General features: G+C 39.9%; 1 protein-coding gene across 1 annotated transcript in view; it reads left to right on the forward strand.

The window, feature by feature from the left end:
* GTF2F2 (general transcription factor IIF subunit 2) overlaps positions 1–15,558 on the forward strand; it is a 78,355-nt gene continuing 62,797 nt past the window's right edge. The window contains exons 1-5 of the mRNA XM_041407305.1: positions 1–168; positions 6,585–6,658; positions 7,152–7,170; positions 7,938–8,082; positions 14,798–14,836. Coding sequence (XP_041263239.1) covers positions 103–168; positions 6,585–6,658; positions 7,152–7,170; positions 7,938–8,082; positions 14,798–14,836 — 343 coding nt within the window. The 5' untranslated portion in view covers positions 1–102. The remainder of the gene's footprint in view (positions 169–6,584; positions 6,659–7,151; positions 7,171–7,937; positions 8,083–14,797; positions 14,837–15,558) is intronic.

A 15,558-nucleotide genomic window follows, 5' to 3' on the forward strand; every position in this document is an offset into this window, starting at 1 on the left:
TTTGTCCCTCACGGGCCGCCGTGTGCCGGGTGCGCTTCGCTGCCGCGCTCACCGCCTGCTCGTCTCGTCCGCCGCCCGGCCCGGCCCGGCCGCTGCCTCGCCATGAGCGACAAGGGCGAGCTGGACCTCACCGGCGCCAAGCAGAACACGGGCATGTGGCTGGTGAAGGTGAGGAGCCGCGGCCCAGGGCCCGGGCCCGGCCCAGCGCGGCCTGTGGCAAACGGGTCCCTCCGTTCGTTCCCGCCCCGCCGTGCCCGGGTTGAGGCCGGGGTTGCCCGCGTCAGGCTCGCCCTGTGGCCCGGGACAGCCACTGTGCCTGTTCCCCGTCCCGGGGACAGCGCGGGGCCGGGCCCGGATGCCTGCTGAGTAAAGGAGACACGGCAGGGAAAGTTGGGCTGCCGGGGAGCTCTCACAGAATCAGAATGCTGGGGGCTTGGAATGAACCTTAGAGATCATTCAGTCCCAGCCCCCCTGCGCTGGGCAGGGACGTCTCCCACTAGACCAGGTTGCTCACGGCCTTATCCGGCCTGGCTTTGACCATTTCCAGGGATGGGGCATCCACAGCTTCTCTGGGCAAGCTGTGCCAGTGTCTCACCACCCGCATTGTAAAACATCTTTTCCTTGTCCTTGCTAGTGGTTTGTGACAAGCAACAAGCATGGCCGTGTAACTTTTATTTCCCCAAAACTTTGAGAGTTGGAAAAAGTTTTGAGTGTGCCCAGATTCATGTCCTGATTAAAAAACTGTCCACATCCAACAAGGAAAGTAAACACACCAGTGTCTTGTCATTACAGCTCCCTTGGGTGCTAGTGAAATACAGCTCTAGTGGAGGGGCTGTAAAAACGTAGTGAGGGTGTCAAAATCAAACCTGTTTGGTGCAGGGCCACACTCCAGTCTGGTGCCACCACTAACAGGCTGGCACTGCTCTGTTCCCTGGAGTCAGTGTCTTTGCTGTCAAGACGTTTTGCTGCCAATACCAGGGATTGTTTCAGAAAGAGGAACTTGAAGCTGATGGGGAGCGTGTGCCCTGCCTGCTTCGAGTCCCCTCTGGTGTGCTCCTCTTTTTCTAGACTTATATTTATTCTCTCTTGGGAGAAGCAGTTCCTTCTGCCCATCCCTCCTTTAGGAATAGGTTCAGACCATCAGCTTGAAAGAACCTGTGGGGGCAGGGTGGTACCCAAATACTAGTCTTGAGTGGTGAGAGGGGTGTAACATCATACTTCAGCTGCCAAAACTTCCTGATGTGACCCTTAAAAGTGACTGGGGATTTCAGAGCTGCTTTGCTGTGCAGAATTTTTGGTGGGCAGGTTGCTGCATCTGGCTTCCTCTTCTGTACTGACACCTGAGTGTGTGGTGTCACAAAACCACAATGAGCAACTGTGCAAGTGTTCTAATTGTAGTAGCTTTTCCTGGGCACTGTCAATGAACGCTGGCAGCAGGAAGCTGCAGAACTGGATCATGACATACTGAGTGACAGGATGATAAAGTGGCAGATGAAATTAAGAGCTGAAAGATCTAATCTGGTGTGCATAGAGAAAAACTATCCTAATTATATGTATGCAGCAGTTGGACTCCTGCTGGTTGTTTTCATTCAGGAGGAGTGGTTTTTTCTGTACATGGAGATAAATCTATAAGAACGTGTCAAATGAGCAGAGTCAACATTGGACATGAGTACAAAAGACACAGAAAACAGAAGAGAAAATATTATTGTGCCATCACGTTGCCTCTATCCAGAATGCTTTTTGTAGCCATGCTCTCATCCCCCCTGCTGTGGAACGTGTACAGTGCACCTGGGAACAGTCCAGAGGAGAGCACCAGGTCTGGTCTTGGCCACAAGGAGTGACAGCTGTGAGGGAACTCCTAAATGTGTTGTTACCTTTTAGGCCAGCAAGAGGATTGATTTGGAAATCTTGTAGAGGTCTGAAGCAATGAGTAATGTCTTGGATGGATAAGGAAGAAGCGAATAGGCAAAGGTGAACAGGAAAGAATCAGTTCAAACACTAGAATTAGAGGTGTGTCAGATTAATTCATTGGTGGGGCTCAGCGTGAGCAAAGGAGGTACTGTTTTGCACAATGTGTAGTTAAATTTTGGAGCTTCTTGCAGGTAGAAGTTCTGAATTTCAAAACTTCACAGGAGCTCAGACACAGTTAGTCAAATTCAGGCAAGAAAATTAAATTGAGAGATTAAAAAGCAATTTGCTGCCAAACCCCATGTCTGCTAAAACATCCTAGAAATTAGAAGAGCACGCTGGGGAAATAAATTTTCCTTGTATGTTCCTCCTGAAGTAACTGCCAATGGCTGCATTTGGAGACAGGACACTGAACTTGCTTGTCCTTTAGTGTGGTACAGTTTGATGTTTCCTGAAGCAAGGAATTTTCAGGCACATTTGTTCTTAGAGTTGGTGCCACTGTGTTTATTGAGAAAACAGGACTGAAAGGAAAGCTGGAGTATTACTCTTCCAAGTAAATGTTGATGTAGTCCTTCATGCATGTGTTCTGAACTTATGTCTGTCTCCTTGTATGGTAATGATAATGCTAACACTGATAGACCATAACATGGGGCGTGCAGGATTTGATCCTTTGATTTCCTTTGGACTTGAGCTTGGAAACAACCACATCTGTTAGGAGGACTTCCAGCTCAGTGGCAAGACAGTGCATAGTACCTGTACTTTCTATCTTCACTAGCCCAGACAATGGGGATGAATTTATCCTTCCTTTGAGGGAGAGAGCATTCAGCTCTGATGGAATAAAAAACCTGGCTTATTTGATTTCCTTTTAGCGTGCATTGTGCTAGCACAGGAAGTATTCCAGAGAGACTACTTAACAGGCAATAAAAAAATGTAGTGATGAGTATTTTAGAAGCATGAGCAGTAAAAGGAGGTACCATAAAGAGAGTGAGTTGCTTTAGTACAAATCCAGAAAGCCACTAGATTTTTATTTCTGTGTTTTCAGTGTGTTTTACCTCTTTAAGGTAGAGAAATAGTAAGAGTATTCGGTTATGTACTTGTGGTAAAGTGAAACCCATTTAGTGTTAGCCATTAGAATGTTAATTTCTTGCTCTCTGAGTGTGTTGGTCAGATTTTTTTATTTAATCTGCTGCATGGTTCTATAGCTAGAAAGAGGATATCTTTATTTAATTATTTTTTCTATGTTCAAAGAAAAATTTAAACATGGAATCTGACATCAGCCTTAGTTTCTGTTGTATGCACTGCGTATGTATTGCTATATAGAGAAAGAGCTAATTTAGTTTCTTGCAGAAAAGTGGAAGTAGTGTGTTACAGAGAGGGGCTGCTTGTGTGTTCCCTTCTACAGCGGGGAGGAAGCTGTGCCCAGGCTGAAAGAGGAGTGGAGCAGGGGCACTCGTGTCCTTCACTGCCTGTAGCGTGCCTGGTGTACTGCAGCCTGGGCTGTGATGTGAGTAGCAAGAGGAGAACAGCAATGGGAAGAGGGCTTGAAGTGATGCTCCTTAGTACATCACATTTGTTCTAGTGATTAAACTCCATTTTTTTCTCTTTTGGAGAGAAGAGTGTTCTTACCTGCAAATCCCAGAATAAAGACCACTTGTCCTGAAAGGCTGCATCCAGCTGCCTTTCAGTTGGGCAGGCACTCGGTCCACGGTGCTCTTTCTGTGCATATGTAGTTTTCAAAATCTTCCTGTGGGATCTGTGAAAATTCTGCCCTGTAAAAACAGGTTGCTCTTGTTTTCTGTGTTCTTTCAAGGATTGTTACGACTTTGAAACCTGACACTTATACCATAAGTATTATGTTAAGTTAAAAGAAAGGTGCAAAATAAGATGTCTATGGCATTTAAGATTTATTTAGTCTTTCCTCATTGTTTACGTCATTAGCATGTGGGTTTGTGAGTAACACCCAGTTTTATCTGAAGTACCTGTGGATAGCTGGAAGTAATCCTTTGATCACAGCCCTTCAAAACCCTTTGTCTTTCTCTGCATGGGCCTTGACTGCAGGTAGGCCAGCAGAAAGATGATTAAATGCACTCTTTGAGACTTTCCCATGCAGTATGATTGATCTGCAACGTCTTAATCTGACTTAATTCCCAGTCTGAATATATTACATAGCAAGTCAATGATTTTAACACCATAAGAGCCCTTCACTCCTTGTCCACTCATACTGAATGGGCATCTACCTTTTTGTCTGGCAGTATAAAGAGAGATTAGGTACAAGCATGTAATAATACTTCTGTTGAGTAGCTGGATCATGTCACAACATTTATCTTGACTTTAGAAAGAAAACAGTATCTGATCTGGCATGGAATCTGCTGTAGAAAGTTACCAGTTTGGAAATAGATATATCAATAGATTGTGCCAATTCATGGCTTTCTGTTGTGCTTTTGTGATATTTTTGACCAAAGTTGTCTGAACTTTATGGGAACCTGGACTACCATTTATTTTGTCTGAGCAGTTGGAGGCATCTGGATTTTGTAGTTATTCTACATGTACTTCATGGGGTGCTGTGAGTCTAAAGCTAAGTGCTAACTAAGTACTAGTTCCAAGTCCTGGAGTTCTTGAAGAACTGATACATGCAAAGTTAGTGTTAATTTAATTTGAGCTTTAGGAAGTTAGGAGGTTGTTCTTTGTCAGCAAGTTATTGGAACAGGCTCTTTTTCTCCCCAGCTTGGCTTAGTTTTACTCTATGCAAGAAAAAAATTAGGCTTCAAAGTGCTTCTTTGCTGCTTGAAACAGAAAATGCCCCAGGCACAGCTTAGTGTATTTCTCTTTGTGGCTGTGCCTCACACTGTTTTTCTGTGTGGGCACAGATGTTTTCAGTAGCTGTGGACTGTGTGAGCCAGGACAAACTTTGCCGTGCCAGTAAAGAACATGGCTGTAAAATTCTGAGGAGTGTGCTGCTTGCCAGAGCCTTTTAAGCCAAGGTCACCCAATGCTGCAGATACCACAGCCTTTGCAACTGAAGGAATTGGTGTGTAGGTGAGGTAACAGAACTGCAGCAGCTTTTAATTCTCAATTTATGCTGGTCTTGTTCCTGTCCCTGGACTAATCACTACTTTGTGCAGCTGTTCTGGAAAAGGGGTTGGGGAGCTGCGTTGGTTGTTCCACCTGCTAAACACAAAATCAGCACAGCTAAAACGTAGAAGTCACCCACTCCTCCTAGCTAGACCAGTCTGCTCTTTTCATGTACTGAGCAGCTGCACAAGGTCTTTGCCCAATGCGCTGAAGAGCTGGGAATGAGTGATGGGAGGCAGATTTGCCTTGGGTGGTTCTGCTGTTGGAGGAGTGGCAATAAGCTGTGGTCTACTGCTCAACATGTCTGAGATTCCCTGACTCTAAGCCTTACCCTCACGGCAGAAATTGCCTAACTTCTTATCACTGTGATTGGTTGGTTGATTTTTTTTCCCAGAGAGATGATAGTTTCTAATGAATATTTAAAAGTATAATTTTACCCAATAAAATATTGAGACTCCTTAGTTTAAGAATTTGATGCTGATCTTTTTCTGCCTTTTATGACTGGATAATAGTATTTGAGATTGAAGTTACTAAGATTTTTCTCTCATTAGAGACTCTACATTGGTGTTATTTTTGGGCTACGTTATTCTCTTTGCTCTCTCTAACTGAATATATATACACATAAGTGTGTGTGTGCATGTATATGTATATAACAGCTCAAGAAGTGGGCTTGCATGAGCTTCAGAAAGTTCAACAAGGCCAAGCACAAGGTCCTGCACTTGAGCTGGGGTAACCCCCAGTATCAGTGCATAGGGTGGAAAGGACTGAGAGCAGCTCTGAGGGGATGCTGGTAGATGGGAGGCTGGTCATGACCTGGCAATGTGCACTTGCAGCCCAGAAAGACAATTCTGTCCAGGGCTGCAACAAAAGCAGCATGGGCAGTATGTCAAGGGAGGGGATTCTGTCCCTCTGCTCTGCTCTGCTCTGCTCTGCTCTGCTCTGCTCTGGTGAGACCCCCCTGGATTGCTGCCTCCTGCTCTGGGGCCCCCAGCATAAGAAGGATGTGGACATGATGTAGCAGGTACTAAGGAGACCACAAAGATGATCAGAGAGCTGGAGCACCTCTTCTGTGAAGACAGATGGAGAGAGCTGGGTCTGCTCAGCCTGGAGGGGAAGAGGCTCCAGGGAGACCTTACAGGTGCCTTCCAGTGCCTCAAAGGGGCTGATGAGGAAGATGGGGACAGACTTTTTAGTAGGGCCTATAGCAGCTGGACGAGGAATAATGGTTTTAAGTTAAAGGAACGTGGATTTAGACTAGATCTAAGGAAGAAATGTTTAATAATGAGGGTGGTGGGGCACTGGCACAGGTTGCCCAGACAAGTTGTGGATGTGGCATCCCTGGAAGCATTCAAGGTCAGTTTGGATAGAGCTCTGAGCAAACCGATCAAGTTGCAGATGTCCTTGGTCATTGCAGGGGGTTTGGACTAGATGTCTGTTAAGGCCCCTGCCAACCAAAATCATCCATGACTCTCTATTGTCTACTAGATTTAGCTCATACTTTATTCTGAAGTGGTCAGGGTAAAAGCATTTAAAGTATTTACCCATACACAGTTTGTACAGAATTTTAAAATCTGCTTTTCTTGAAATCTGTTGTCTTCTCTTAGGTCCCCAAATACTTGTCACAACAGTGGAGTAAAGCTTCGGGAAGAGGTGAAGTGGGAAAACTAAGGATTGTCAAGTAAGCCTTTACATTTACTGGTTATATTTCTTAGAAGTTACCCATGTAAAATAAGAATATGTTGCACCTGTTCTGAGACATAATCCTTTTTCTTGCCAACAGTGTGCATATTTCTCTGATACACGAACAGTGTTTGCTTGTGTAGTGATTAGGAATATAAATTTTACAAAATTATACTGGGGAGTCACTCTGTAGCATTACATGAGATTTGATTTCCTAGGTTTAAGAAAACCTAATTGCAGAATTTGCTTTTATTTATATATGTTATTTTGCTGCTTCTGTCCTCTATTCATGCTGACTTTTCCCATTTACTCTTGGGCATCATCATAACAAAAAATTGAATAGCTCAGGGGTGAAGATGAATAACAAAACTAGAATTTGAATGTGCTTTTTTATCAAGAAAGCTAGAATTGAGGAATTAGGCTATGGAAATGTTGTTAAATATTTTTTAATATTTCTATATTTAGTAAATATTAAATGTTTTCTTTTTCAGAAATCAAGGAAGAACGGAAGTAAGTAATTGTTAAAGTTTATGTTTGAATTCTAAAAACTGTTTAGAATGTGCTGGTTTCTAATGTCACATATTTGTTGTTATACCTCTAGCGAAGCGATGTACCACAGAATCAGGAGGAGAGGATTCTGTTAGTAGCTCTGCCCAGAGATGCCTGTGGGGCTTGCGTCGGGTCTCTCTCTTCCCTCACTTTGTTTACCTTCTCTTCAGACACTTTGAGATGTGTTAGTACAAAAGGCTGAGGAGGATGCACACGAAAAGCACGTGCTGCTGGTGTGAAGTATCCCTCTTCAAACTTCCTTAGCTTCTCTATTGAGAGTACACTGTGAACATGGCAAAGGAGCTGTGTTTAAACCTCTTCTGGGCTGTCTGCAATTCAGGAGTCCCAGGCTAGTAACACTTGTTGTGGCACTTCAGCACTTTTTCTGGAACTCATCTGGCTGTGCAAAACATTTTTTAGCACTCATACTGAGCAATGGCTGAAAACCTATTAGGCTATATATTTTAACAAGTAAAATCAAGTTGTTCTCTGACTTCAGGAGGAGGTAATCTACAACTTTTTGAAAGCTGAGTAAATTTTATTAAGTACATGAAAGCTTTGAATTCTGTATTTCAACAAGAGATCGGTGTGGAAGGACTCCTACATCACCCTTTATTTTTGCAATAGAAATATACTGTACTACTTGTGTTTTCTCTCTGTTTCCCCATAACCTGGGAAACAGTGTAATTGAGTCTGTTTGGTAACACTGTGGCAATTGTGACTGTTAGGTGTCATTTACTTTGAATGAAGAGCTTGCAAGCATCAGTGATATTGGAGGAAAGCCTGCTTCAGTCAGTGCACCAAGGGAACATCCATTTCTTCTGCAAAGTGTGGGAGGACAGACCTTAACAGTGTTCACAGAAACTTCAGTAGGTAAGTTAGAATTAAAGTTGTTATGACTTTACTGGTATGTCTGCTTTCAATAAACTCAGTGCTGTAAAAGACAGAAGACTCCAAGTCAGATTTTGGCTGCTTTGTTGCTTTCCGTGTAGGTAACACTGTTGTAAGTTTTTTTTGTGTCTGTCTGTTTACTTAGTGTGATCAAGCAACTGATTTAAGTTCTCTGGGGTTATCATGTACATTTCAGCTCTGAGTCTGCCTGAGAGAGCAGGGGGAATGTGGAATGCAATAGAGTGCAGTACATTGTGTACATTCTCCTTTAGGGTTTTGACTCAAAAAACATGGTTTTGTGTTTCTGTGTATTTTTTGTATGAACTAGTATTTGGTTTTTTCTCCTTGAATTGGTCTCTGCTGTGAATATAATTTTATAAGAGTGCTGATTTTTCTTCTGTTCATTTTTTTTTTATTTAATCAATTTAAAATTTTGCATTTCCCAGCAACTAGAAACAGTTATTTGAGGATTGTGGATTACTGAGCCGAAGTTATTTTAGCTGGGAGCGTAGGGTGGTTAGTTACATGAGAAATTATTGGGATGAAGCACTAAATAAGCATAGACCCTGTCAAAATTGTTTTTGTTTGAGATTAGCAAGCATAACATGCAGTCAATGAGTTTTCCTGAAACTGACTTAAATGCAAAATGGCTGAAATCTTTTGCTATTGCGTTTAAGTTGGTACAGTGACAGTACAGTCAAAAATGTACTTTATTTTGCTTTTCTTGCTTGACTTTTTTTTGCTTTGAAAAATGAACATGACACAAATAGTCCAAATTCCAGTCAGATTCCTTACAGGCTCCATGTTTCTGAGGTTACACTCATGTGCTTAAATGTGTAGGCATGCTTTGACTTCAGTGTCCATTTTCAACAAATTTCAAAGTGAATTATGGCTAGTGGGAAAACAGGCATCTGAAGGGTGGACTGTACAGATGTCCCAATTGAAAGAAAGGCTGCTACTGTATTGGATGCCAAAAAATCCCCATGGAAAAACCCACTATATTGGCCATGAAAAAACACCCAGTAAGAACTTACATACCTTTGCACATCAGTTGATCCACAGTAAGGCAATAATAGGAAATTGAAATTCATTCATTCCTAGGTTCACAGATCATTATGAGTCTTCATATTATAATTAGCATATTTTTTTCTGAAAAGCATCTTGTCCTTTTTCTTTTTTTTTATCTGCATCATGTAACACAAGGAATATATCAGTTTGAACCATAGGCCAAAGATTAAGCTGGCATGGAACTGCAGATGTCATCTAGAAGGGTGCAATTGAGGAATTAGGCAATGAAATATGGATAAAAAAGTGCTTCATGCATTATTGCTTTCAGTCAGTAGCCTTACTGAGGACTCACTTAAATCAACTAGAGCAAATGGCTTAAAGCAGTTGGGTTTGTTTTGTACAAGGTGGGGTGGGTTTTTTTTTTTTTGATTGTAGGTTTGTGATTTTTTTCGCCCCTCCACTGTTTTTTGGGTGTATTGAATATCCTAAGATCTATTCTCTGTGTAGTCCTTTAATGCTGGGATCCTTATATTGCAGGGACTGTCTTTTTGATGGCTTTTCTGAAATATGCTGTGATCTTGGAAGATGCTGTAGGCAGTTTATATATTCTGGATAATTCAGCACTTCACATTGACTCATCAGGTCATTTAGAGCAAGCAAAAAAGATCAAATTTGACAAATAATTTAATATTTTCTGCATGATGTAATTTCTAGTCTTCTGAATGGATTTTCTATGGGTTTTGTTTTTAACTGAACTATGCCTCTCCTACTTGTAGTGCTGGAAGAAATCCTTCAGTTCTTTCATTGTAAATGTCTGCATCTCTGGTGGTCCCATATTTCTTAATGGACAGCAGTAGGCTCTTCTAAGTTACAATTTATTGTGTCCAAAATGTAAAGAATTGCAGTTTCTTGCTCTTCTGCACTGTGTATCTGAGCTAATAGGAAGCTTGGTAAAGTGGCTCCCACCCCACATACTGTTAAAAATCTGGCCTGGGCTGGTGCTGTGTCCTCTGCTTGATTAGCTCTGGGATTTCTCCCATTTATTTTCTTTTCTTTTCCTTTTTCTGTAATTTGAAATAGCTCCAGTGAGTAATACTGAGTACTCTGAAGGTGGTAGTTGCAAAGTACCTCCCTAGTTCCTTTGCAAGGCTGTTGCATGTGTGGACATTGCATTGTCTCCATCGCTGGGCAGATCACTGAGGCCTGTGGTGGCGTTCTTGAGCATGAGTGTAGCAAAGCTGGGGGGAAGCATGGCTTCCATCATGTCTGCAGAGGGATCCAAAGCACACTTGTCTCTTGCTGTCTAGGTCTTGCTGTCTAGGCTGGTTTTGGTGTTATTTCTGCATTAAATATGAACTACATTCTGTTCCATAAACATCACCATATGTACATCAACAGTTGCTATGCTACAATGCTATTTGTGCTTCCAGTCGTTTTATCTCATCTTTGTCATCAGCTATCATAGCTGTGGTTTTTGGCGGGTGAAAAGCAAAGATTTTTCATATATTTTCATGTCTTATTGAACAAAATGAATTCTTTATATGTGCATATAGCTAGAAACTATCTAGGGGCAGTTCATAGGCCTGATACATAGGGTATATTTGTTTAAAATAGTTTTCTGCACTTCCTGGTGGCAGACACCCTAGCTTAAGATAATACTGTAATTTAACTGCTTTTTCCTTCTTTGAAGGAATGGGAACACACTTTTGTTAAACATTTAACTGCAAACTTTTCTGATTATGATTATACATTACTTTCCTTACTGCTTTAGTTGCCCATTGCTTAATTTTTCTGCCAGCACATAGTTTAGGTTTGCTGGATCTTAGTATAAATAAAATTGCAGCTTTGTTAGAGGTAATGGCAAAAGTTTCTTACTGAACTGGTTTTTGGAAAAATGTGCTACTAATATGACTTTTGAAAACACAGACCTTGGCAGGCAATTGCATCCCAGACTCTAAGGACTGATGGGTGGAGGAGAAGATTTTACACTGTAGACACAGCTAAAGTGTAAGATATTTCTGTAAAGTAGGATGAGATGATTCATTTTATTTAAATTTTGAATATATCTTCACAACTCCCCCTTCACAAGTGGGATAGCCGTAATGCCTATTTTTGCGTCTTTAAATTCTTTCATGCTCTTTCCATCTTACTGAAAGTAAAAAGTGTTCAGAGAATTCCATTGACAGAACACATATCAGAGCTTTGCTTCTGAGCAGCATTCATGCATGGATTGTCCCACTGTTTCATGCTTCACAGAACATTGCTGGCTTTTAGTATTTTGTTTTTCTTCAGTTTCCTAAGCCTTCTCTCCTTCAGAAATTCAGTTAGTGACACTAAATTATTTTTTGTGTTCTTGTTCAATAATACACATAACTCTGCCTATATACCGAAGAACAGTTCCTTTATTCCCACATTCCTTGAAAATTCTCCCATTGTTTTGAATTATTTGGGTTTTTTTCCTTTACACAAAAGCTTCTCATACATGAAAGGACCTTTTCTGAGTTTGTACAAGAATCACACCTACCATATAGCATACAATTTGCAATTGTATGTCAGTGAAAATGAATATTCAGATGTTTTTATTCTGTATTTTGTATATATGTATTTTTAAATATCAGCTGTCCACCCATTAAAGAAATGTGAAGGGAACAAACCCTAATAAAAACCTTTCATTAAAGCAGTTACTTATTTAATTGCACTTAATTATTCCCAGTAAAATACAGTGTGCTCAGAATCTTGATGCCTTGTAATACTGTTTCCAATTTTATTACATAAGTGTCTGAATTCTGAAATTCCTCATTAAACTGTTATTTAGGAAATAAACACTCTCACTGTTCTGCCATTTTAGTGGGGCCTGATGAGGAGTTTTGATGTGTACCTGTCTACGTTAACAGTACTCTCCAGTTGTTTCTGTTCAAGCTGTCACTTAACCACATACTCCAGTTTCCAGAAGATTTTGGGATCTAAGCTAATGCTTCTTTGTTCTGTTTTCTACTTCACTCTTTTCTGCACTGTTAGCAGAAGCAGAAAATCTATCAGCAGCCTCATGATCAAAAGTAATAGAACCAACAGCAGCCTTTCAAATCTATAGCACTTATGCAAATTTCCAAATATTTTTGAGAATCATAAAGATGAAACCCTTGATCAGAAAAGGAGAATTTGAGGCTCAAGCTAGTTTAATTACAGACATCATTTTGATGGCTCAAAATTTTGTGTGTATTATTGAGATATACAGTCCATTTAGAAAACAATTGCAGTTGCTTATATAATACCCCTTCTCCATCTCAAAAAAATGGAAATTATATTTATTTAATTACTTATGCTTGTTGGAAAGTTAAAAAAGTACTGTAAAGCAGGTTCAGCTGGCTGGCAGGGATAAGCTAATTTTATTTTCATTTCTGTTATTAAAATTATAGACTGTTAATTCTTGTACAAATTTAAACAATTGAGGATGTAACACTCAAAATATATGGTCTGTTAGAATGGGCTCCATGTGATGGGAATAGTCTTTTTGCAAACTTCATTGATTTAAAATACCTTTTGTTTCCAGTCTCACTGATGTATGTGTAAAAAAACAACACCCTACCACCACCCACTGCCACAATGACAGCAAAAAACCCACTAACATCAAAAAACCCCACTTACCAACCCCAGTCTGTTGACATTTGTCAACTCCTGCATATTGTAGAGGAGGCTGAGCAGCTTTAGTCTGCATTAATAAAATATATTCAGTAGGCATATAGACTTCAGTAGACTTCCTTTACCACGTTCATTATATTAATGCTGAGAAGATTTTTAAAGCAGAATTTGTGACCTAATCATAACAAAACTGAGTTGTCTAATGATGAGGAAGAAAAATGGCACTTTTTTGCAAGACTTGAATTTTGTCTAGCTTTTTGTCTCCGCTGTTGAGGGCAGATACAAACACACACACTTTCCCTGTAGACTTGAAGTACATTTATTGCTATTTGAATCAGAGAGGCTCTTAGCAATGTTCAAGTGTGATGTCTTTGGCAATAGTGTCGGTCTTACGTTGAAACTGAGTTGAAATTGAACAGCTTTAAGTCCAGTTCCATCTCGCTTCTCACTTCAGACAGGTGTTTGTATCTTTGTATGTTTGCATGTTCTTCATTTCATCCTCTGTGCTTCCTGTGTGTGTACTGAATGTTGAACGTTTCCTTTGTTAAACTACAGTTGAGTTAAGGTATTGGTTGGGCGTTTGTTTTATGTCATGCTGTAAATGTGCCAAATATGCACAAAAAATTACATCAAGGAGAAAGTGCTTGATTATTCTGTAAACAGGCTATCCTGGATATACGTCTGAAAATTGGCAAGGGTCTTTACTCACTTTGTGAATACTCATGGCTGGGAAGGGGCCATATAATGATTGTTTCTCAAAGAGAAAGCAGGTGCCTTCAGCTGCTGAGGCTAATGACAGCCACCTGGTGTAAAGACAGAAGGAGCTGTAAGATACTGGTTTTTATGTTTGCCTTTAGTCCTCAGGCTCTCAAGCCATCTCAATGAGAAAAGAGGAGCAGAAGCCTTCAAAGCCAGCAAGAATCAGTGGCAAGAAAATGATTTTCTAAAATATTTCATGTTTTCAGTTATTTTACTACCCAGCCTGTAAATGGCAGAAATTTTCAACCTAACTGAACTGAAAATTACTCTCGGAGTTAGAGCAGTAATTCACTCTTGCCTGTAAGTAAATAGCCTGTAATGACAGCTGTAACTTGCCTGAGTTGAAAGCAAAGGACAAGTATGTTTTAGCATTTCTAACTGTGTTTCAGGGAAGTGAAAATGTTCTTTTTGTTCTCTGCATCAGAGGATGCATAAAAAGGAAAAATATAGGAGTAGCAGTCAAATATAATACTGACAAATTAATGGCGGGGTTTAATCGTACAGGACTTGGTAGGCGTTATAACTCAGATTACCACAATACATCTACTGGCAGCCATTCCTTGAAATGTGGGATTGGAATTCCTTGCAGAAAGCTGCTTCTGAATCTGACTCTGCCATTCACTAGTGATAATTTTTTAGCAAGTCAATTTGCAACACTGTGTCTGTTTCATACATATAATTCTCTGCTATGTGGAACGGGGAGGTGTTTCTGATTATTTGTTGTACTTGACAAGTACAAACACTTGACAAAAAATTCCAGGGGACTATAGTGTCATTGTAGGACAAATAATCACAGAGGAAAAAGCTTGAATAAATAAATTCTTCCATGGCCTGTAAAAAGGGTAGAGAAGAGGCTGACCAAGGTAAAAAAATTACCTAATGCCAATTAAGAATATTCTCTGGCAGAAACCTGATTATTTTTGTAATATACAAAAATGTTTGTCTAGGCTAACTGGTGAGATAAATGAATAATGTACATTGCTTGAGCATAATCCTGCTACTGATTTTGTATAAATGTGTAACTTTGTTCTCGCAGAGCTCAGTCAGAGGTGCAATAGAGTTTTCTCATTTAAGTTGTAAGTTTGGGCACTAAAGGACTTTTTTTTTTTTTGTTGCTCCTGGTAGCAAATTATTCCTCAGAAGGTATATTTATAAGCATTAATCAAATCCAGTGATTTTTATTTTATCATAATTTATCATTCTTTATTTTGCATCCCAGTTGTTGGATGTAATTTCAAATAATCAATACGGAAACATTATGATTACTTTTCTGTTTATTTTTTTTTTCCAGAAAACCAATCAGAAGAAAAATCAGAGAGTGGCAGTGCTGGTGAGTACAGACATTTTCTTTGACGCACTTAAGAAATTACTTATTTCTGCACATATTCAGTTTTGCATATTAAGAAATTGGTAAATTTAAAAAAGTGTCTTTTAAAATATTTTGTAGAATATCATAATATTAAAAAATAACTTCATAACTGTTTATCTGCTGTGCTCAAAAGTTTAAATTATTAATATTTTTTTTTAAAGAAGGGAAATAAAATGATGAGGGAGAGGTTTAGAAATGTAATGTTCTTTGCACTGTTGTTTTAGAGTTTTTATTTATTTCTCAACCTTTTTTTTTGTTTGTTTGTTTCAATTTATTGTTTGTCTGCCTTTAGTTTGAATTCTTTTCTTTTGGTTGAAAAGTTTGTGACACATTTTCCAGATCTTTTGTTATTTGATTCCAATTACATAAACTAAGCAGTCATAAAAATAGTCCATAAAAAGTAGGATTATCTCTGGTGCACATGAAATAAGTAGTGCTGGGACTGGAATGCACTTGTTAAGTGGCAATGGCACAGATAGGAGATGGCTCATGTGAAAGATGTGAAAGAGTTTCAAACTCCTACTTTTCTTAAAAGCATTTCCTAAACAAAACTCTAATGCTAATGGGTGTTTAAAATGTCTTCTTGAAAGTACTTCTTGGACACTTAAACATGGAGATGTCAGCTTGTTCTAGTATCTGACTTCTTTGAATTGCTTTTCAGCATCAAATACTGTCAGAAGTGT

Source organism: Onychostruthus taczanowskii, unplaced genomic scaffold, assembly GCF_017590055.1.
Source record: "Onychostruthus taczanowskii isolate IOZ18803 unplaced genomic scaffold, ASM1759005v1 scaffold26, whole genome shotgun sequence".
Classification (NCBI taxonomy): Eukaryota; Metazoa; Chordata; class Aves; order Passeriformes; family Passeridae; genus Onychostruthus; species Onychostruthus taczanowskii.